The sequence below is a fragment of the Sus scrofa genome, chromosome 2 (genome assembly GCF_054392235.1).
Source record: "Sus scrofa isolate SSC_HxYL_T2T_F1_AM1 chromosome 2, Sscrofa_HxYL_maternal_Yorkshire_Landrace_v2.0, whole genome shotgun sequence".
In the NCBI taxonomy this organism is placed as follows: domain Eukaryota; kingdom Metazoa; phylum Chordata; class Mammalia; order Artiodactyla; family Suidae; genus Sus; species Sus scrofa.
In genome coordinates this window covers 125,259,374-125,283,061 of record NC_139384.1, presented here as the reverse complement: position 1 = coordinate 125,283,061, position 23,688 = coordinate 125,259,374, and the positions used below count along the sequence as shown (strand labels likewise).

Genomic DNA, 23,688 nt, shown 5'->3' with positions numbered 1-23,688 from the left:
GGTAGAGAGTCTCCAAAAATGACTGTCATTATTCTTTCTGCTTCTCACAGCAAGGAATAGAGAATAATTCTCACATCAAGTAATAGAGAATAATTCTCTCTTTAAGCCCTGGATAGCCTTAGTGCCTTGCTTGACTATTAAAATACCAAGAAAATGACCTTAGACTTCTGAGTCTAGGTCTTGAGAAGCCTTATGATTTCTACCTACATAACATTGTCAGAGTTCTGCTTTGGGTATATTAGTTAGGTGACCACACAAATTGTGGTTAATAAATTACAGGCACAGGGGAAGGCCTAAGGGTAAGAAGCCACTGCAGTAGTTCAAACAAAACATAAAGGATGGCTTAAAACCAAAAATAGGACAAGAGGAGAGGATGGATGTCAGAGATGAGTAAAGCTAAAATCCCAGACTCTCCAACTGATGACACATAAGGATAAAAAAAACACAGAAGTCAAAGTGGGTGCTGCAGTTTCAGAACCTACACAGTTAAAAGGAAAATGATGCTTTTAATCAACATTAGAATTCAAAAGAAAATTAATTTAGAGGGGCACTCAGGCCAACTGACAAGTAAACGGCAATAGGGATATCGAGTGCCTTTTCTGGAATTCTGTCTTTTTATATCTGGATGATACTCTTAAGTCACCCACGCTTAGAAAATACTGACTTCCTTTGTGTTTCCACATGGTTAGTGGGTTTCTTTTCAAGTTAATCCCTTCTTTTTTGGGCTAAAAGAGATATAGAATTCCCTACCAATAAATACCCTGCTAAAAATTAAGAGCATTTAAAGGTACATTTGCAGCAGTGGTTTGAATAATTTACTCTCAAACTAAAAATATATCTACTTGAAAAATGAACTTTCAGATTTACAGAAGCCATCTTGATGTTATTTGAACTACATACTTGGTGGCATTTCGAATTATCCACCTTTAAAAAAAGTTCCTTGATACCCTGTCAAACCAGGTGGCTTGCAGATGGGTTCTGTGGCAACATTTACTCCTGTCCTGCCTGAACAGATGGAATACTAAAGGAAGACTAGAATCTCTCCACCTGTCTCAGACTTTTACCTTGCATCCTCAGTGTCTTCCAAGTCTCTAATCGTGAGGTTGTTTTAAATGTCCTTACAATGGGTTTCCTTAGGCAATTGTGAGTGGAGAGGGAAAGAGAAACAGTTTTGTATATTTAAGGTTATTTAAAGCTATGTATGACTTGTTGAGGGTGAACTAACTTTTAATTCCATCTGCTCTCTATACAGACTATGAATGTATACACTATACAGCTCACATAACCTCGTCAACTAAATTAGGTATACTGACATGAACTTTGTCAATTTCAGCAAATTATGGACTAATTTTTAAATACTCACCAACTAAATTATGTCAGGTTATAGCTATAACTAACTCTGCCAAGAGCATGATCAAATTCATTTACATATATTACTTAAACTCTATATATTACTTGTTTCCTTATAACCTCCTTAAAGACTCTTTTTAGACCTTTTTTCCTAATCATTCTTCCACATAATTTTAATATTACATATAAAATGTATATTTATGTACTATTATGTACTATATCTGTGCTTTGCATATTAAAAAGAGTAAGTTTGTTTCAAACCCTCCCCCAAGAACTAATTCTTATTTTCCTAGACATCTCTGTACTGAGAATGCATGTTTTATTTAGATTAATAATATGTTGTTTAAAAAATTATGCTTATAATCAAGATAAAGCTAAGCCTTAGAACATCATAGAAAACTCATGAAGACTAGAAGACTGATTCATGGTCACTCTTTTGAATCTGTCAATGCAAATACTGAGACACACAGATGGATTATTTAACTTTCGGTACTTGTAAAATATAACCATCAGATCCTTCCATTTTAAAGGCCACCATCAGTTATCCATTCTTCACTGATTTTACTGAAAGATCAATAATTCAGATAATTTGTGGCTAATAAGTAAAAAAAAGATTTAAAAACCAGAAATATAAGTAGTTTTATTCATGAGGTTCTAAAGTACAAATAGGATAATAAAGACAAAAATAGGAATCTGACAATCCCAAGTATTGCCAATGCACCTAAGGAAATAGCAGCATGGAGATTTGGTAGAAAAGAACTTGAAGATAATAATATTATAATGAAGAACATGTTTGCATATGAACAGTTTAAAAGGAAAACAAAAAAGTGATTGTTTTACTAATAGACTTAAAAGTTCTGTTTGTGTTTATCTTTAAAACTTTTCAATATTAAAGCTTAAAAATTTATTTGTCCTTAATTAATAGACCTCTGTCTCCTAGTTTCTTCCTCCAGCATAAATAAGGCTGAATTATCACTTACTGCTGGCTAAGGCAAGGACAGTTTAGGAAGTAGAGAAACCACAGAACACGTCTTTTTCTCTGACTCATTATGGCGCTATCCCTACCGCATCCCACCCATCCTAACATGTACCCACAGGAAGACTAAAGGGATGAGGAGGGAGCATGAATTACTTAGAGCAAATGTTAGGTCATTCTTACAGTCAGCAAAAAGGAATCTTCCCTCTCCAAAATAGAAGAAAAAAGGAAGTAATAGATAAGAGGATTATGCCAAATAGACTTACTGACAGCACAGTTCAGTCGGGACACAATATATTAAGAACAGCCATCTAATCCAAAATTCATCAAAATATTATTAATTATAAGACAAAGAAAATGTTTTCTAAGTTAATAACCGATTTTTCTTTTAGTATCATTTTTCTTTCATCCTAACAGGGGCCCGGCAGTATGAAAGCTCTTAAGCCTTCAGCAAGACAGAACTTAAACTTTCTTTTCAAATTAATCCCTTCTTTTTTTCTGGGCAAAAGAAATGCGGGGTTTCTTTAGTGGTATTTTAGAATCACCGAAATATACTTACTTTCTAGTTCTAAGGCATGAGCTATATATATATGCTTTAAATTCTACATACTGAAGAAGTGTAGTCAGCTAAGGCTCTAGCCTATGTTTAATCAAAGTCTCAACTTTACTAGCAATTGTAAAATTTCTGTAGTATTTTGATTCCACTTATTTGAAAATAATTTTAAGAAAGTATAACTAATTGAAATCATTAATTACACTTTACAATTACTCTGTTATCCTATAATTTCTAAGAGGTGATAATTAATTAAATTTTTTTAATGTAGATAGTAAAAAGTTATGTTACAAAAACACACTGTTTATCTGGGTACACTGGGTACTGACTGGTATTTGGTCATGAAACACAGACAACTTGGTTAAAGAATTGCCAATAAAAACATAAAACATTTCTTTGTAAATCAGAGCCAGCATCTATTAAATGCCCCATTTTTAGGTCAAGAAAACACCTTTCCCATTTACCTTAACATAAATCAACAATGCAAACATGAGGCAGTTTAACAAGCACAACAACCGGTTGTCTAGTAAATGATTTACAGTAGGAACCCTTATCTTTTAATAGTATTTAAATTTCTCCTTACATTTAAAGATACAGGATCAGAGATTAATGAAAACAAGGCAAGTAGGCAAAAAGTTAATCAAGAAAGAACTTACTCTTAAAAAAAAAAAATCAACATTACAAATATAAGGTTCTTTTTTTATAATAAACCTACATATTCACCATTCCACATCAGTAATTTGTAAGATATTGTTATAATAGTTTATTCAGCTATCAATGTACCCAGTGCTGTGTTAGCTACTAGCACTGAACATGACGCAGTCATGGGAAAAAATCCATTTCTTCAAAACAATTTTTTTAAACTAATAAGGTGATTAAATGAAATACTGCCTTAAAATATACGCTAGGTCCAGAACCAAATCATGAGAACCCAAAAAGTCAAGTGAGAGAAGTGGTAAAAATTCATGAGAAATTATGCTATTTACCTTGGCTCCGTACTCAGACTTATTACATTTTTTTGTGGCAGAGAACTTTGTGTTCTTTGTTTCAAATCCTATAAAAATGAACAGAAATTTTTATTTTACTTTGAAAACTTAAGTTTCAAAATTAGCTATGTAATAATACCTTAAAAAACATAAAAAGGGAACAATAGGAAAAAAAAATCCTCATTGCAGCTACATAAAATGCATCAAAGTTCAAAATAAATAAATCTTGTATATGTGCATGTGTTTGGTGTATTTAGACTTCAAGTATAACACTGTTACAGGGACTACAGTCCATAATGAGTAGTTCCAATTAGGAGCCAAATAAATCAGAGATCGAGAGACAATTCCGCAAAAAGCTTTACTATTTTACTTTTGCGTCATATGTTTCATATCCTTAAGAAATGTACATATGTTTATTGCAATTTTTACTTTAATATGAAAATATATAATTATGATTTGATTACAAGCATCAGTATATGAGATACTGAAGCTGTATCTCTGATTCCACATGTGCAAATCCAAATTACATGTAAAATTTCGAAGCCTGTCATTCACAGTAAATTCTAATCATAAATAGAAAGTTTTCAAATATATGAGTTGCCAAGTAAAGAGCAAAGAGGGGTGCGATCAACCATCTTTTTCAACTACTCTTCCTTGCTATAGAACAGCATGTTCTTCCTTGCAGAGCATCACCTGTTTTACTAGTCTGTCTAATCCTAATAAGCCAAAGCACATATTATCACTCTATTTTACAGATGAATAAATGAGGGCTCACAGACTTAGTTAAGTAACTTTTTCAAGGCCCATACAATCAGGTGCAGAAGTTGAGGCTAACAGTCTCTTAATTATTCAATCACTGCTCTACTGTTAACACACATATCAGGATTGCTCAGAGCACTCCTTGGACTCATCCTAAAACTAGAAGACAATGTAGGATCATTTAAATTGAAGTTTACCAGCAAGAGATTAAGGATTTACAGAAGTTCAAATATCAAGCAACTTCTAGTTAAAGCTAAGTAAAATAACTAATTTTAATGTCCAGTTACCTTGCAATATCATCTGAAGTGTTCTAAAACCATATTATATGGGAATTCCCATCATGGCTCAGCGGAAACGAATCTGACTAGTACCCATGAGGACGCAGGTTCAATCCCTGGCCTCACACGGGGGGTCAAGGATATGGCGCTGCTCTGAGCTATGGTGTAGGGCGCGGGTATGGCTCGGATCTGGCATTGCTGTGGCTGTGCTGTAGGCAAGTGGCTACAGCTCCTATTCGAGCCCTAGCCTGGAAACCTCCATATGCCATGGGTGAGGGCCCAAAAAGACAAAAAAAAAAAAAAAAAAAAAAAAAAAAAAAGCCTATATATTTCACATACCCTGAAATAAAATTATTTTATTTTTCAGGCTTAGATTTAGTCAGAATAAAATAAACACCAGAAGTTAAATCATACACATTATGGGAAAGAATACCATACAGGTAGTTTACATAAAGTGATACCAATTGTTTCAAATAATGTACAAAGAAATAATTATATTTCAAAGTATCTCTTCATTAAGCTTCTCACCCCCTTTTCCAATCCAAGAACAACAGAATCACACATTGTTATTATGAAAATTAAAGATATCAACTAACCATTTCTAGGAAGGTATCAAAAGAGTAAGAGTCGTACAAGTGTTTGTCCTTCAAAATAAGCAGCAATGCAGAATGTCCAATTATCTTCTTTAAATTCATTAATGAATGAAAGAGTCTGTGAACCAAAAATTTTATTCATCTGAGAAGTAATTCAAAAACCTGTGTACTATATTTTCAGTTTCTTTAATTATGTCCAAACCATCATCACCTTCATCCTGTACGCAAAGTGGAACCTATAATAAACCTATAACAAATTGGCTTTTTTTTAAAACCCAGAATGAGGTACTTAGGGAAAAAAGTGAATCAAAAGGCATCACTGGTAAAGATTCATTTAAAATAGAAAACTTTTTGGACATATCACAAATACATAAAACTTATTCAAACTACTTATACTTTCTATGAATATCATACCAAAAAATAAGAATAGCCAGAATGATTACCTTATATACCTTACCAAATAATAAGACAGCCAGCTTTAAGGCATTCTACCAAAAAGCGATGATTTGATACTTTACTTTAGAAAAAGATTTTAACAAGCATTGAAATGATGACAAAAGAAGACGTGAGATTAACTCTCATTCAAAAGAAAATACAATCAGTATACACACTTCAAAGGATTTAAAATTCTAAAGAATTCAAATAGATGTTTTGTTAAATTTAGTTTCATGTTCTTGTTCTAAAGAACTAGAAAAAAAAGAAAGCTTTTCACAGATCTGTCTTTATCCTTGTTATTTTTCTTTGTTGTTGAAACTGTTAACTGTATCCAAATTGTGTACTTATATCTGAGGAACCAAAGAGATGCCTATGAATCAACTGATTTTAAGATCATTTCTGGAATATAACCTTGTACATCACCAGCTATTGCTAAAGCACTACACATAGGGGGGAAAAACTTGTCGTTTTTTCAAGTTCAATCTTGTTTCTTTAAAGCTTTACAAAGCAGGCATCTCTAAGTAAATTCATACTGGAGAACTTTGTAGAGAAACTTCCTCTATCTTGTTGTCAATCAACTATCAGAATGAATATATTATGTTTAGAGAGTGATTACATTATTTTCCCAAACAGAGGAAGCAATTTTGGATCTATGCGTTAAAAACATTTTTGTTGGCACGCAAAACAAAAATATTTTGCAAAGGAATTTAAAATAACTTTTTTTTTAGAAATAACTTGGCATAACATTATGGTTAACTTCAGAGACAGAATAATCATGATCAATAAGTTATTAAATACATTTACATAATAAATCTGTAACAATAGTATGAAAATATTATGGATCTAAATTCAGACCTTCATCCAACTAAATTTCTCAGTCTATTCAAATATTTTATTAGATAGTGATGTGTTCTTACCAGACCACATATATGAATGAATACAATTCAGTTATAAGAACAAGTTCTTCAATCTAAGTTTATTTTTATTATCTACATGGCTATCTTTATGAGGCCATCTGAACCTGCAGAATAAAAGTCATGTTCTCCATCAGCTAAAAACTTACATACATTAGAGTGTATTACAGATTTCTAATTAAACTGAGTGAATGCCACGAATCAATGTTCACTTCCCAAAGGCACACATGTAGTCTTCTTATGAGATGAGCGCTAAAGACTAGTACAGCTTTTTTCCAACAAGTTCTTAGGATGTATAAAACTGTTTGTTGGAAACAAAACAAAGCTAAATAGTAAATAAGTTTGGAGAAAACTGGGTAAAACAAAATTGCATATGTTTCAACATTCCATCAATGTGGGATTTCTCAGCACCTCTAATTTCATAACAGGTCCTTGCCCTGTTATGAAACAGTTCAGGAAATATCACTTAGGAATCACAGCTGTCTAGCTTCTTAACATTATTGCCATTTAAAGGAGATGTTATCATGTCTGTCATTCAGTAGTTTGATTAAGTGTAAGGAGCCTCAAGCTCGCCCTTTGTTCATTTTTTTCTCTTCCTTCATTGTAATTTAGGAGCTGGCAGAATTCTTAATCTTTCCATAAGTGACCTTGTTACCATTCCTTTTTCACAAAGCCCCAATATCCATTTTCAAGCTGAATATCCATGTAAACAGTGCCCAGTCTAGTTCATTTTTTAAGCCATGAATTAAAATTAACCTCCAAATATGCCATGATGCATGCCTGCTCTCCGATTTACAGGTACATAAACATTCAATCTACTGTTGAAAGCAAGACTCTAAGTCACCCTCAGATGGCAGAAGAGAAAGCTAAAAGGACTTGGAGTCCTGCTGGCATCCTAGAGCTGTTAGACCTGACCCAGTGACCTGCAAACTTCCTTCACATGGCATAAAAATAAGGATGGGATTTACTCCATTTTGAGCTGCTATTACTAGCAGCCAAAAGCAACCCCTAACTTACACACTTGTTTATAGGGACATTTCTGCCAACATCTGAAGAGACAGTAGTCAACAATCCAATAACAAAACAACACTCAATACCAGCTGCCTCTTTATAATTTATAATTCTCTGTGTTCTGAAATTTCCTACTTAAAATGTCTATGCTAGTGACTGGATAATTGTTTATGACTTTTCAATATATGTATGAAGTGCTCACAAAGCAAATTAGCAAATGCGAAGTACAATTTGAGAATTAGTGTGTCTTTTTTCTCTAAGATGCAATTTTGCCTAGGGATGCTTTTATAAGCTAAAAGCAACAGAAACATGGAGGAACTAATGGCAGGGCTTCTGCAGAGAGGTTATGAGACAAAAAAAGCTCTATAGCAAAAACTCAATGACCTGTACCCCAATCTCTTTCAATATGGAACCCAGAGAGAGAGCAAGTAGGCTATGCATGCAAGGGGGTGACTCCTCCCATTTCTTCTTAGGAGCTCTGCTCTGGTCCGATTCTCAGCAGCTTCACTTTTAAACTCTCAATAAAACAAGAAGACAGAAGCAGGTGAAAAAGAAGAGTAGAGTATCTGACCTTACTTTCAAAAATGCTTATTGTGGGAGAAATAACATTATTATCATCCAATGAGTGTTTTCCACTTTAAGCCTGGCTCCACCTCAACAGACAGATGCCAAATATATTTGCCACAAAAAGCATTTTTAAAGACTCAAGTCAACTAATGAAACCTCAAGAATATTTTTCCTCAAGTTTCTTGAAAGGCAGTCAAAATATTACAACTAAAAATTTAACGGGCATTTATTATAATCAGTAATATCAATTGCAGATCAATTATTTTTAATGTTGGCTTCATGTGCTCTGGACACTTCACATATGACAATGTCTATAGAAAAGAGATTCACTTTTTAAATCTGTAAGAAAATCAAAGCATATTTTAATGACTAAAATATTAACAAAGCATGATCTGGAAGAAATACCAATCTGAACTATAATGGAACAATAGGCAAAACTCCTCCCCAGGGTCAGAATCTCCTTTGCACTGACCCTAAGGTACTGTAGCCTCAACTTCAGCATCATGATGGAAATCCCATTAAGTCTTTCCATTATTTGGAAGTACTGTTTATAAAACCCTTTGCTATTTCGAGACAAAGCCTGTGCTCACTGTTTCTGATCTGCAACATGAAAAATAGCTGAATGTTATTCCTTCCTTCCTCTGACTGATCATCTACCAGCTGCAGATGGCTTTGATATCAACACCCAGCCCATCCCTTTTCATCCCAATTCCTTGCACCATTCACAGTGGACAAGGTTTCTAGGTTCTTTTACCTCCTAGCTATGCTTCTAGGCTTATTCTTTCTTGGTCAATGTCCCCCTCAGAAAATGAGGTATCTGAGAGCAAATGGATATGAAGCAGGATGAAATTAAATGGCACTATAATGGAGTGGAACTCTTTATCTCCCTGCATTACAACTATGATTTATTTGATACCAAATCCTTGGTCAAGATGGTAACCCCAATTACCACCTTATGCTTGGGAAAAAGTGGGATCAGCTCTATAATAATGTTTTACTACTCCTTTATAAAAATGCACTACAATGAGAAGTTGAGACAACCAGAACTTTCTCAACAGATTCTTGAAAAATTAATAGCTTTGAAAATTGGTGGTTTTCCTATAGTAGTATTTTTAAAGGCTATCATTATTAAAAGCTTCATCAAAAGATAAGTATTTTGGGCTATCAGCATGACCGAAAATGTTTACTTGGTGTAACACATGTATCTTTGTAGTTGGTCTGATTCAGTCTGCTTTATATTAATAAACATTCAGTATTACAATTTAAAAAAATGTCACAAGATAAGAGCTTATGACCCAAAATTTTTAAAGATTTTGTTTTAAGATCACTTTTCAATAATTACATTACCTGGTACCATAATCCACAACCACCCAGTCCTTCGCAGTTCCTGTGATAGCATCATGATGTTGAAATAGTCCCAAATTCCTTCTGGCTTCTGTCAGAGCCACGTAAAGGGATGATGAAAGAAATTTACTTATCTTGTATTGCTGAGCTTGTTTCAGGGCGAAATAGTAAAGAACTTCAGCAGCCCTAATTGCACAAAAGAGTCATTAATTTTTATTTCAAAACCAACATTTTAGTTTCCAGTCTAAAATATGTGGCACTGATACCTTTTCAAAAAAATTTTTTTAATTCCATAATTTCAGTATGATCAATTTACAGGAAAGATACTAAAAGAAAACATTTCTATAAAACCACTAAGGTATTCACCTAACACATCTAAACTCTCAATTTCCAAAGAACGCGATGGCTCAGTGACGTAAGGGAGAGAAGCCAGTATGTGTTGGCAGCAAGATATGTTCATTTACATACAACATCGTGAAAAATGTCTCAAAGCAGTAAGACCTGGATAAGGGTTTCTGTTCTTTCTCCTGAGCAGTGTCAACATGTATCACAAACTTCATCACCAGAAAGCCATTTCCTCTCGCATATGTACGTTAAAAGGAGAGGTGGTGGGAAGATGCATGGTTACATGAGTGGGAGAGTCACAGTAAAGAAGAGGTGGGACACGATGGCAGGACAGCTCAGGGACAAGCGTTGGTCTAAAAGTTGAATGATGGGTGACATACAGCTATAAAGAATTAACAATATAAGCTGAAAGATGATACATCATACGCCATCTTTTCTCACTTATTTTAAAGGATAAGAGTTTTGAGCAAGAATATGGGAGTTTATCATTTTCATCTTTAATTTTTTTCATCTGAGGATATGGTTCAAGATAGGTTTCTTAACAGTTCTTTGACAGGCTTGATGGAGTAAAAAGTATAAGAAAGTTCTCCATGACAAACATGCTAATATTGTGGAGAGAAATCAAGGCAGCAAGAAAATATATTAAGGTATCAGTAAAAAAGGAGAGACTCAAATGTTTTAAAAAAAAGAATTCTTTTGAATTGTTGAAATAATTAAAAGATACTAAAAAATTTCCACTTTTTAAAATTATAAACCTTCTGAAATTCATGGCATGAGAAGCATTATATTGGATTTAAGGAAAGTGTGTGTATAGATATATAAATGCATATACATCCAGAGTAAATATTCCTGGTTTTGGAAAGAGTATATATATACATATAGATGTTCCAAAATGTTAAAAAGTGGATTTTAAGAATATTTTCCTCTTTATGCTCTTCTATTATATATGTATTTTTTACAAATGAGTTTAGGATGAAATAACATCAGACAATAAACTTATTTACAAATAAATTAATTACATTTTATGTATGTATGTATGTATATATTTTTCTTTTTTAGGGCCCCACCTGTAGCATATGGAAATTCCTAGGTGAGGGGTCGAAGTGGAGCTGCAGCCTATGCCACAGCCATGGCAATGTGGGATCCCATCCATACCTGTGACTTACATCACAGCTTGCAGTAATGCTGTATCCTTATCCAACTAAGTTAGGCCAGGGATTGAACCTGCATATCCTCATGGACACCAGTTGGGTTCTTAACCTGCTGAGCCACAATAGGAACTCCCTAATTACACTTTAAAATTCAAATTATTATGTGGTTTATTTTTCTTTCTTTAAAGCAGCAGGAGTTCTCACTGTGGTGCAGTGAGTTAAGTATCTGAATGCAGTGGCTCTGGTCACTGTGGAGGCGCAGGTTCAATAGCTGCCCCAGTGAGTGGGTTGTAAAGGAACTGGCATTGCCACAGCTGAGGCTTGGATTTAATCCCTGGCCCAGGAAGTTCCATAAAAGTGAGGCCATAAAAGAAAAAATTTTTAAATAAAATAAAGCAGCAAAATTTTCAAAATAAAATACCAGCTGTAATATATTTAAGTAATAGCTTTAAAAAGTACAAAATTAAGATTGAATCAATATTTAAGACTCTTTGCAAATCAAAAAATACTTCACACTTAAAAATCATGCATTAGGTCAAAGGAATTTCTACAGTATTTAGTACTTACTCTGTTGTTATCATAATAACAAAACAGATAACTAATATTCTACTGGGTTAAAATGCAGAATATCTATAATGTATAAATACTACTTTGTAATAAATATAATAATACGTATTCATCTGACACATTTATAAATATCCAAAGAACAGTCAAAGTTTAGGATTTTTAAATAACAATTACTGTTAATTTGTACAAACAGTAGGACAACAGCAAAAATAATAAAAACACAGGCTACTATACCAAAGTATAGCTCTTAAAGAAATTAGTGATTTTTATAAACAGGATGCCCAATATATACTCAATATCCACAAGTACACAGAAGAAAGGGAGTTATAACTTATTTTTAATACAAGATTCATTATGAAAATTAATCATAATGAATTCACATTTTTAAACTATACTGAACATGAATTTGTCATGAAAATGAATTATTCTCCTGGGCTACATACACATAGGAAAAGCCTCAGGATCCCCTTGGGGTGGTTTTTCTTCATCAAAAAACAATGAGCCTCAGTTACTTAGAACTATACTTTCCACTCTGACAGCCAATGGCCACATGTGACTATGTACATTAAAATGAATTAATATTGAATAAAACTTAAGTGCTCTAGAGTTACATGTAGCTAATGGCTCACATACTGCCTAAACAGTGCAGAAAAAGAGTATTTCTATCCCTGAATAAAGTTCTATTGGACAGGGATTAAAAAGAACTGGACAATGCAGGTTTAGAGTATTTTTATGTCTTGCTATTGACTTTTCTGTCTTCTCTATATCAGTTTACTTTTTCACCCAATCACACGGCTTCCATCAGTTTTCATCTCTTTCAAATTTTCTTCTTCTAAGCAGAAAATCATATCTATAGAAATATGTTTCAAATAAATAAGTAAGAACAGAGATGGAGCCTCTAAATTTCTCCCATCTATAAAAGACATTAGTTTTAGAGTTTACACTTTGAGGCGCACACTTTGGCTGCTGAGAAACCCTATTTTTTCCTTCTGACCCCCGCTCCTGTTTCCATCAATTTAGCCTGATAGATAACTGACCTGCAGACACGCCATGATGACAATGAATATTCTTATGGTATGCAAGTAGAAGAGGTGGTTAATTAGAAAAATATAAAATACTGTATACAACTCCCTGAAAATCTAATTACATAAACTTCCAGAACAAAAACCCTTGTAGTAATCAGATTATGGTCTGGAGATATATCTCTGATTGCATTAAAATTTCACAATTACATTAAATGCAACCTAAACGCATAAATACTGTGTATTATGGAACACTCTACAAAAAGCTATGATAACATAAAAGAAGTGAATAAATAAATGTAGCTGTCTAGAAGTAAATGCACCTTGGAGTTCCCATCGTGGCTCAGTGGTTAATGAGTCCAACTAGGAACCATGAGGTTGTGGGTTCGATCCCTGGCCTTGCTCATTGGGTTAGGTAGGGATCCAGTGTTGCTGTGGGCTGTGGTGTGGGTTGCAGACAAGGCTCAGATCCCGCACTGCTGTGACTCTGGCGTAGGCCGGTGGCTATGGCTCCGATTAGACCCCTAGCCTGGGAATCTCCATATGCCACAGGAGCGGCCCTAGAAAAGGCAAAAAGACAAAAAATAAAATAAAAGTAAATGTACCTTAAATGGGATTCCAATATCCTATCCATTCGTTTGTAAAAGGGTCTGGATGTAAAGTAGCCACTCCAGTAATGATCATCTCGGTCAGCATAAGTGAAAAAATCTCCACTTAGGACAGGGAACATTGACTGGCTGTTCTTTCTATTGGCTGCATCTTCTTTATCCAGTGCATCAAAATAATCTGATAAAGTCCCAAATTGTATCTAGTTAAAAGAAAAAAGAAAAAGTTACACTTCACTTAATCACACATTCACCTCTGCCATAATTAGTTCTAGCACTGAAAGGAAAAGTTACTAATAGGTATTAAAGATGTGATTCCAAGTTAAGATGACTATATAGCTCAGTTTACTCAAATGCAGGGGAAAAACATTCTGTGACTTTCTTTTACTTGCATCAAGTTCCAAATTAAACTAAGAAAACTTGTATACCTAAGCTGTTAGAAGAAGAGCTGTTTAGAGCTACCAGTGTGTGGATCTGAAAACTCCTGACATTATCTCTAAAATCTTCAGGTGTGCAAGGATCAGGATATGGAATAATCAAGAGATGAATGAAAAATGGGGAAGCAGCAAAAATAAAAGACATGGATTTTGAACAAAATGTTCCAGAAGTCGAGAAGAACAATTTTGCTAGCTATTAAGTTATTTTCATAGATCATATGCACAGACCCTCCCCTGGCCTCCCCTTCTCCACAGTTTGTGTTTTTATAGTGGAGAAGAGAGAGGCTTAAACAGCAAGTCATTAAAAAACCAGACTTTCTCTAACACTGAATAGAAATAAAACACAAAGAGGGATGAGAATTGCAAGGCTGACTGCTCAATTGAAAAGATTTTTCTGACTCATGACTCAGATTACTAGTATATAAATCCATCTTCATGAGTCCAAACTATTCTATAAATCAAAGGAAAAAAACAAATGTTTTACCAGACCTTGTAAATAGATATTAAAAGGCATGGTTGCTAGAAGTAAAACAGTTAATGAAACAGGGAACATGTTCCTTTCAATAAGACGTTAATTTTGTTGTTTCTGACCTTATACACACATACACACATGCACACACACAGATACTGAGTCATTTTGATTCAATGAGGCAGAAAAATAATTAAAGTCATCAAAAATAGTTAGTAGCACTCTAGCAATTATTGAGAACAGCACAGAAGCTGGAGCCAGATGAGGCAGGCTTGAATTTTATCTCTACTGCTTTTCTAACATGTGGTTTTGAGTGTATTACATAAAGTCTCTGGGTTCTCTGTGTTACTGCTAATAGGTTTTAAGTAAAATACTTAGAAACAAGACTGGCAAATAATGGTGTAAGTTTACTATTATTCCTCCAATGCAAAGGCAAAAATATCAACCAGAAACACAACAATGACATTAGTAAGACGAATATAAGTTATTCTAATCTAATATGATATAATAAGTTTTGTAACAGCAGAGAGGATGATTATTTCTAAATCCTTATGCTTACATTAAAGAAAAGCAGTTTTCAACTGTATTATCTACACTTATCTTGGCTTCACTAAACACAGTGTTTCTTGGGCAAGTTTATCTCTACCTCAATTTCCCTGTATATAATGGGAATAACTCTAGTACCTACCAGAAAATGTTCAGAGAATTAAATAATGGTTAAAGAAAACACTTTACTTGAGAGCATTGTGCTGCTTTACGTAGCTAAGTCAGAAAGAGAATGATAAATACTATATGAGTGTACATGAGAAATCTAATGAAAAAAACAACCACCTCAGAAAAGAGAGCAGATCTGTGGTTACCAGAAGTGGAGGGTGGGGGAGGGGGGAAGGAATTGAAGGCAGGTGGACAAAAGGTATAAACTTCCAATCATAAGTAAGTACTAGGAATGCAGTGTACACTATGATGATCATAGGTAACACCTCTATAGGATATGCAGGAAAATTGCTAACGTTCACATCCCAAGGAAAACTTTTTTCTTTTTTAATTGTATCTCTATCAGATGATCGATGCTAACTAAACATATTACAGTAATCATTCCACAAAATATGTAAGTCAAATCATTGTGCTGTTCACCTTAACATATACAATGATACATGTCAATTACATCTTCATAAAACTGGAAACACTTTTTTAAAATGGAGCACTTAAAAAAGTTAATAGCGAATCATAATTTCTCAATACATTTTAGCTAACATTAAATACTACTCCCCAATCTCATTACAAGGAAGCAGAATATAATTACTAGGAAGCAGAATATGTGTGTGTGTGAATATAGAAGAAATGGGGTTCACAAATATGAGGAAATAACAGCATTAACTTCATACCCAATAGACAGAGATGAACTCAGGGAAGTAAACATAACAACAGTGGCAAAATATTCATTGATGTAATTATTTTTGAGTCTCACTTTCCCTATATAATAAGAGATTTCTATCGGATAACAAAAGTTACATTCAGTTTCAAATTTTAGGGAACTATGGCATGCTACAGCATTAATATCAACAACAGAGTACACTCTTTAAAAATATTTCAGTTAATTTTTGGTATTAGCTATGATGAAAATATTTCCCTCTTGGCAACATCCTAGAGCAAAGTTAAATGTAAGTGAGAAAGTGGGCTTTCTCACAAACATAATTCAATCTCAAAGGATTGAAATATCCTCTATTTATGCTAGAGAACTTTTAAAAAAGCATTTGAATTTTTCTATAGTCTCTTGGTAGCTCAAATAAAGTCTCTGGAACACCTAAAAAAATAACCAGACAAAAATACTTAAGTATTTTTTTTTATTGTATTAAAAAGGAAACAAAATAAATCTTAAACAAAACCTTAATCTTAAACACAATCTTAAACTCCTCTGACAGAAGAACACTTCGGAAAAGTTCCGTAAATTGTTAAACAAGCGATGATCAAACTGGCTGTCTGGGCTAGTCCCAACGTCAATTTCTCCGCCACCTAAATTCAATTGCTTACTTTTGTTTATCCTTTCATTAAAAGAAAGTAATAATAAACTTACACTTTCAGCTTGATTAAGCAACTTTAAACATCCCATAGAGAACAGATATAACTAGATAAACTATAAAGAGAAAAACAATGTTTGAAGACATCTAAGGGCACTCAAAGCAGCCAGGACTTGAAGGACAAAAATCCTGGAAAGACAGGAAATGCATCAAGGTTACTGGACACAAACTTAAAATGTAAAAGTCAACCGCATTTTTTACACATGAAATATACCATGTTTGTGGATTAGATGGCCTAATATTTGCATAGAATTTAACTATACTCAAAAAAAAAAAAAGAATTTAACTATACTCAAATTGATCCATAAATTCAATGCAATCCCAACCAAAATCTCAATGTGGGATTTCATTATTGATGCTAAGCTTACACAGAACTACAGAGAACTAAGAATAGCCAATGTGACATTGAGGGGAACAAAACTAGAAGACTTATACTATCAGATAGTAAGATCTATTACAAATCTGTAGTAATTAAGACAGTATGAGATCAGCTAAACAGACAAAAGTGAATAGAAAGTTTACACACAGACTCACAGATGTATTTGTCTCACTCGTGATTAATGACAAAGATGACACTGTAGCGCAGCGGGCTAAAATACGGTCTTTTCAACAAATGGTACCAGATATGCACATGGGTGAAAAGTACCTCAATCTCCCTAATGCAATTCACAACAATCTATTCCAAATATACTACAGACCCAAACATTGAAGGTAAAACAATAAAACTTCAAGAGGACAGCTTCTTAAGAAATCTGTTTTCATGACCATGGGGGTAAACAAAAGATTCCTTCAACAAAACATAAGAAGCACTAATCATAAAGGAAACTGCTGCTGTACTAGATTTAGTTAAAATTAGGAATTTCTGTTCATCAAGAGATTAACATGAGAGAGAAAACAGAGGCTACATACTGGAAGATAACAAGTGTATAACTTTTGTCTGAAAAAAGATTCAATCCAAAATACGTAAAAGAATTATAAATGGTTAAGAAAGAGACAGATAATCCAATTTAATGAAAAAAAATCATCGAAAGACTTAAATAGACACTTCACAAAAGAGGATACCCAAATGCCAATAAACATGAAAAGAGACTCAACTTCATTAACTACCAGAAATCCAAAATAAAACCATCACATCTATCAAACAGGATTAAAAAAAAAAAAAAACAACAAAAACCCTCACAATACAAAGTCTGAATAAGGAAGTAGAGCAATTGCAACTGTCACACAAGGCAATATCCAGTGCATCTATTTTGGAATCTTGTTTGGCAATCTACTGAACTTGAACATGTGCACTCCCAACGACCTCAAAATTCCACCCTGTTTTACACCCACATAAACTCATACATGTTATACCAAAACACACACAAAAGGTTCAAAGCAGCTTTATTTGTAACAGAAAAAACTGAAACAACTCACAAGCCTATTGACAACAGAGTTGATACATTGTGGCATATTTATCAAATAGCTATTAGACATACTATACATTATTAAAAATTAATAAACTACACTACATGCAATGTGTAGGAGTGAATGGATGAATCTCAAAAACATAATGTGGAGAAAAAGAGCCAGACATAAAAACACATATTTAAGATTCCCTTCTCATAACATTCAAAAACAGGCAATACTAATCACAGTGATAGAAATGATGGTGTTTACTTCTGCAGGAATTGGTAGTGACCTGGAGGACCTCTGAGGGGTGCTTCTAGGGACTATAAATGTTCTACATCTTGATCTGGATAGCGGTGGCATGGGGGTTTTACAACGTGAAAATATTCTCTGTATATTTAATGGTTTCCATACTTCTGTGTATATGATTTATCAACTTTTTAAGTTAAACATTGTTCTAGTGGGAAAAGGTAGAAAAAGGTAAAATACTAAAATCAGGATATGTTCTTCAAAGTCATGCTGTGGATCCTTTTGCAGACCTCAAAACCATTCCCCAAGAAAATATATTTTATTTTACTTACCTTTTTTTTTATTTTTTTTTTTTTTTGTCTTTTTGCCTTTTCTAGGGCCGTTCCTGAGGCACATGGAGGTTCCCAGGCTAGGGGTCCAATAGGAGCTGTAGCCACTGGCCTGCCTATGCCACAGCCACAGCAACACAGGATCCAAGCTGCATTCGTGACCTACACCACAGCTCACGGCAACGCCAGATCCCCAACCCACTGAGCAAGGCCAGGGATCGAACCCACAACCCCACGGTTCCTAGTTGGATTCGTTAACCACTGCGCCACGATGGGAACTCCAAAAAAATATATTTTAGAAATAAGATACCCACATCCATAAGCACTCCTCTAATCAAATGTCCATGGATGCACTTCATCTTTGAGGAGATTATAAGGATGATTCAAACAAAGGCCTGATGCTCAGAGTTCATAATACGGTGGAAATTCAGCTGTCCGTATCTTGAATAAACTTGATGTTTTATTTAAGTGTATTTATTTTATATCATTTGTTTACTTAATAAACTTGAATTCTCACCTCACAAAATAAAATGCAGCACATTATCAGCTTTCCTACACAGCAATACCGCTTTCTTGCTATAGTATTTTCACAGATTTTTACTATCTTAAAGGCTCATAGTGAATGAAATAAACATGCTGGATAATTTTCTCATATAGAGTCCAACATAGGACTCTTGTTTGAATCCTGACTTATACAAAGCATTTGCTTAAAAAAAAATGCTGGAGTTCCTGTTGGTGGCTCAGCGGAAATGAACCTGACGAGTATTCATGAGGACGCAGGTTCAATCTCTGGCCTTGCTCAGTGGGTTAAGGATCGGGCATTGTCATGAGCTGTGGTGCAGGTCATCAACGTGACTTGGATCTGGCATTGCTATGGCTGTAGCACAGGCCAATGGCTACAGCTCTGATTCGACCCCTAGCCTGGGAATGTCCATATGCATTCCAGGTGTGGCCCTAAAAAGAGAATAAAAAAATGCTTTTAGGAGCTGAGGAATATTTGAGTCTATTTGGATATATGATATTATTAAATTACTGCTATTTTTTTAGATGTGATAATGGTATTATGGTCATATTTTTATATAGAGTCCTTCTCATTTAGAGATACATACTGAAACAGCTATAGACAAAAATATGCAACCTCTGAGATTTGCTCCAAAGTAATTCCAGAGGAGTGAGGTGACCGTGGGGCACATCTGAAACAGGAGTGACCGTGAGCTGATGGATGTAGCAGCTGAGTCACAGATATGGGAAGAGGGAGTGGGGTAGGAGGGTGATTTATGTTATTCTCAGAACTTTAGGGTCAATTTTAAATTTTCCACAGGGGAAAAAAGAGTGAACGACAGACAAATGATTAATTTTAGAAGCCTTCTTATCTAGAAAAAATGCTAGTATAGTCTCTGGATACAAGACATTTCTTTGCAACATTCCTGACAGGTGCATCTGCATCTGCCAGTCCCACTACTAAATCACAGGATGCAATTGTAAGAGAGAAACAATAAACTCTTAGTGCTGGTAGGAAAAGAGGGCATCAGTGGCAAAGGAACATCGCAACTTAGTAGGTGCATGTCTTCAATCACATACAGTAATGCCTCTTTCATCCCCAGTGAATGGTATGAAGGGACAACTTTAGAAATGAAACTGCAAGATAAGGTAATTTTCCTCTTCGTGAATTCCTTTGTAGAAGAACTACACATTCGAGGAAAACTGGGATGTGAGACAAAGAAACTAAGGCTATTGTGTTTTAGCCTTGTTTAATAATGAAGGCTCAACTTCAAATACAGTATCATAATAAAGTATTTTCTCATTACCTTAACATTGTATTGAGGATGAGAATTCATATAATCAAAAAGCAGCTGGTAATTCTTGAACTGATGATCCCATTCTGTGCGTTCACAGTAGCGGAAATCATCTCCTAGTGGAGCCAGGACAACTGTGGTACGGAAAAGTTTTGACTTCTTTCGGTATTGATCTAGAAGCATCTCAGCCCTACAAAAGAAAAAGGGAAAAGAGGAATACTACTAAGAAAAGAACAATGGGCAACTCATTATAAAAACCGTGTTATGGTAAAATATAGGTTACCTATATTCTAGCTTAGCATGTTTTATGAAGCAGATTTTTTAAACTACCATACTAATTTTCATTATCCATTTAAAATAGTCATAAATTCTTGGAGTTCCCTCTGTGGCACAATGGGATCAATGGTGTCTTGAGAATGTTGGGTCACAGGTTCAATCCCTGGCCCGACACAGTAGGATTGAAGATCTGGCATTGCCGCCAAGTGTGGCTTAGGTCGTTAACTACAGCTTGGATCTGACCACTGGCCCAGGAACTCCATATGCTGTGGGGTGGCCAAAAAGGAAAAAAATATTTATAATTTTTTTTTTTTTTTTGGTCTTTATGGGGCCCACCCCGAAGCATATGGAGATTCCCGGGCTAGGGGTCGAATTGGTGCTGCAGCTACTGGACTATGCCACAGCCACAGCAACACCAGATCTGAGCCTCATCTGTGACCTACACCACAGCTCATGGCAACGCCAGATCCTTAACCCACTGAGCAAGGTCAGGAATCAAACATGCATCCTCATGGATGCTTGTCAGACTCATTTTCACTGAGCCACGACACAAACTCCTATAAATTCTTATCAGAGGGAAAACATCATACTATTCCAACGTATTATCCTCAGCAAAATGAAGTCATGTACCAACTTCGGCATGCAATTATTGGAGCCATCAATGCTGTCCTCAAGGCCAGCCACCAAGTTTGGCTCCCAGAGTGTCTGAGTTGTAAAATGACTTAGTCCAAGAAGATAGTACAGATTTTTCAACTATATGAACTGTGAAGTTTTCTTTGACTTAATATCACTTTCTCTAATCAACAATTGCCTAATTAGATATAGAAAGGTATTATGAATGAAACCAATTACAGAACCATATTTCCTTCTCTAAAGGAAGAAAATGAGCTCATTTAACACCTTCCATCAATAACCTGCGTTATCTGTCACAGTGTCCTTTTTAATAATGATCAACAGATAGAGCTTAGGAGTTGAATGAGCTATTTTGGTTTTTATTTCTCTGGGCCCTAACCCATGACTTGAAAGGTCAGCTAAACATAATGTGCTGATGTGCTTTTATATTTCATATTCTCCTATTCTGCACAAAACCCTTTGGGAGATGCAGAATTGGGGCATCATTAGAGGAAGTCTGGGAACACAAACTGAGAAGAAGACCTTCTGAAAGTGAATTTTAAAAAGCAGATGAACCCAGAGAAGCTCTCCATATGTGTAACACCAAAGCTTAAAAAAAAAAAAAAAGTGATAAATGACAGATACACTGTTTACAAAGTATTTCATTTTTCTCTTCAATGATTATCAGAAGTAAACTCTAATTCATGATATAAAAATGTATGGAAAAAACTGAATGAACATCAATGATGGAAAGATATATTTTATAGAAGTTATGAAAACATTTAACTATATTTAGTACTTCATATGATCTTTTGATATTGATAGTCTCTGAAACTGCTTTGCAAATATTAAATTAACAACAATTTAATAACTTGGTGAATAAAATATAACCATAATATTCTTACATAAAATATAATACTGAGTTTTCTGACATTAGCATTCAATATAGTACTTAATTTTTTCTAGTAATTTGCTAATATTCTACATCTTCCCCAAACAACTTTAGATTATTGCTTACAGTTAAAAAAGACACACACAGTGAGATTAATCACTTAGAAAAATATATAAAACCAGATGAAATAAGAGAAAAAAATATATATAAAAATCACAGATATAAGATAGACTTATGAGTGGGCATACAGTGAGATCCCCCAGGCACCCAGCATGACAAAAGGATATGTGATCATTTAAATATACTCCAAGATTTACCACTAGGTACACAACATTTTGTGTGTACATGTGTAAAAGACATATGAAGAAAGAAATCGCAAACACTAATGACATGCCTTTTCTATTTAGCACCTATCCTACCTCCCAAGCTCCTGCTCAAAAAGTGTCAATGCTGGGAAAGCCAAGGGACCAACCTACTCCACCTGGCAGTTAGTGAACACTCACTAAATATATGGTAAATTAAGGATGAATGCCTTGGCCAACATCACGTTTAAAGAATTTGTTTTTCACTTATTCAAACAGGTAAGAAAGGGCAACTTAACTAGAACAACAACAACCAAAAAAACCTGAATCATCAAGTCATCCGACACTGTCATGTATAAAAGACATGGTACTAGACCCAAAGTGGAACTTGCTGAAGAACAGAATTTCTTTCTCTGCAAAATAGAGAAACCTGTTGACCTGAACATACTGAATATATCACCTGTACTTTACATTTAAATTTCATTTTCTTTAGGGTATTTAAAAAAATCAAGCGTCATTAAGCTGGAATGCCCACGTTTGATCTTTGTTTGTCACACATCCAAAGGAAGGTGGTGTCTGTGTGGGAAGTAACAAGCAGAGTTAAGACTTCAAGACTTGTAAGAAGTTAAAAGAAAAAATCTCTATGAATATTATATAGATTCATTCATCCACAAATCCCAAGTGCCTGGAAACCACTTTCAGCATCACTGGAACTTAACCAAGCACAAGGTATATGCCAGGAGGGTAATCTTTGAAGGGCTGTATGACACAGCAAAATACAGTTCCCACAATACAGTTCCCAGGTACTCTCAGCAACACCCAACAGAGAAAATGAAGAGCTTCACATTATCTAGAGGTGCACTGGGATTCCCCAACTAAAGCATTAGGCTACCCTTCAAGAAGTCTCCTATCCCTGACCCTCTGAGCTGAGTGGATAAGGGTAAATACCATCCAGGGTCAAAGAGCTGTTTTCCCCAGTAGACAGAGAAGGACTCCACCCCACCACCACTCCAACCCCACAACTACTTCCTTTTCACTATACCTACTGCTACATAATATACTGGGTTATTTATTCTCTTATGCCTAAGGACACTAGAAAGCAGACTGTTCAGGCTCTTTTATTGAGCCTGACTGCTCTAAAAACCAAGAAAATGAAGCAGGTTGATCCCTATTCTTGGAAGTTTTTCAAAATACTATGAAAGCCAGATTTTGATACAAAGGATTCATGGCTTCAAGAAGGCTGCCAAGCTGAAATATTTCTGTGTCTGCCACAGTCGGAGGCCCACACTGGAATATTTTCTTTATGGCCACAGGGACTCAAGACAAAGAGACCCAACCTCACCTTTATACTCACATGTACTTTTTCAAAAGCTTTTTTTTTTTTTTAAATAAATGAACATGGC

The 23,688-nt window shown here is 34.8% G+C and overlaps 1 protein-coding gene across 2 annotated transcripts in view; it reads right to left on the bottom strand.

Annotated features, from left to right (window-relative positions):
- Nucleotides 1-23,688, bottom strand: part of MAN2A1 (mannosidase alpha class 2A member 1) — a 177,561-nt gene that overhangs the window by 77,009 nt on the left and 76,864 nt on the right. For both annotated transcript variants that reach the window (XR_014838488.1, XM_003123823.7), the window contains exons 8-12: nt 20,216-20,393; nt 13,457-13,659; nt 9,770-9,952; nt 5,499-5,613; nt 3,866-3,933 (exon numbers count right to left, since the gene is read on the bottom strand). Coding sequence is in view for 1 of the 2 variants with exons in the window: in XM_003123823.7 (XP_003123871.5) it covers nt 3,866-3,933; nt 5,499-5,613; nt 9,770-9,952; nt 13,457-13,659; nt 20,216-20,393 (747 nt within the window). In the remaining variant the exon portion in view is untranslated. The remainder of the gene's footprint in view (nt 1-3,865; nt 3,934-5,498; nt 5,614-9,769; nt 9,953-13,456; nt 13,660-20,215; nt 20,394-23,688) is intronic.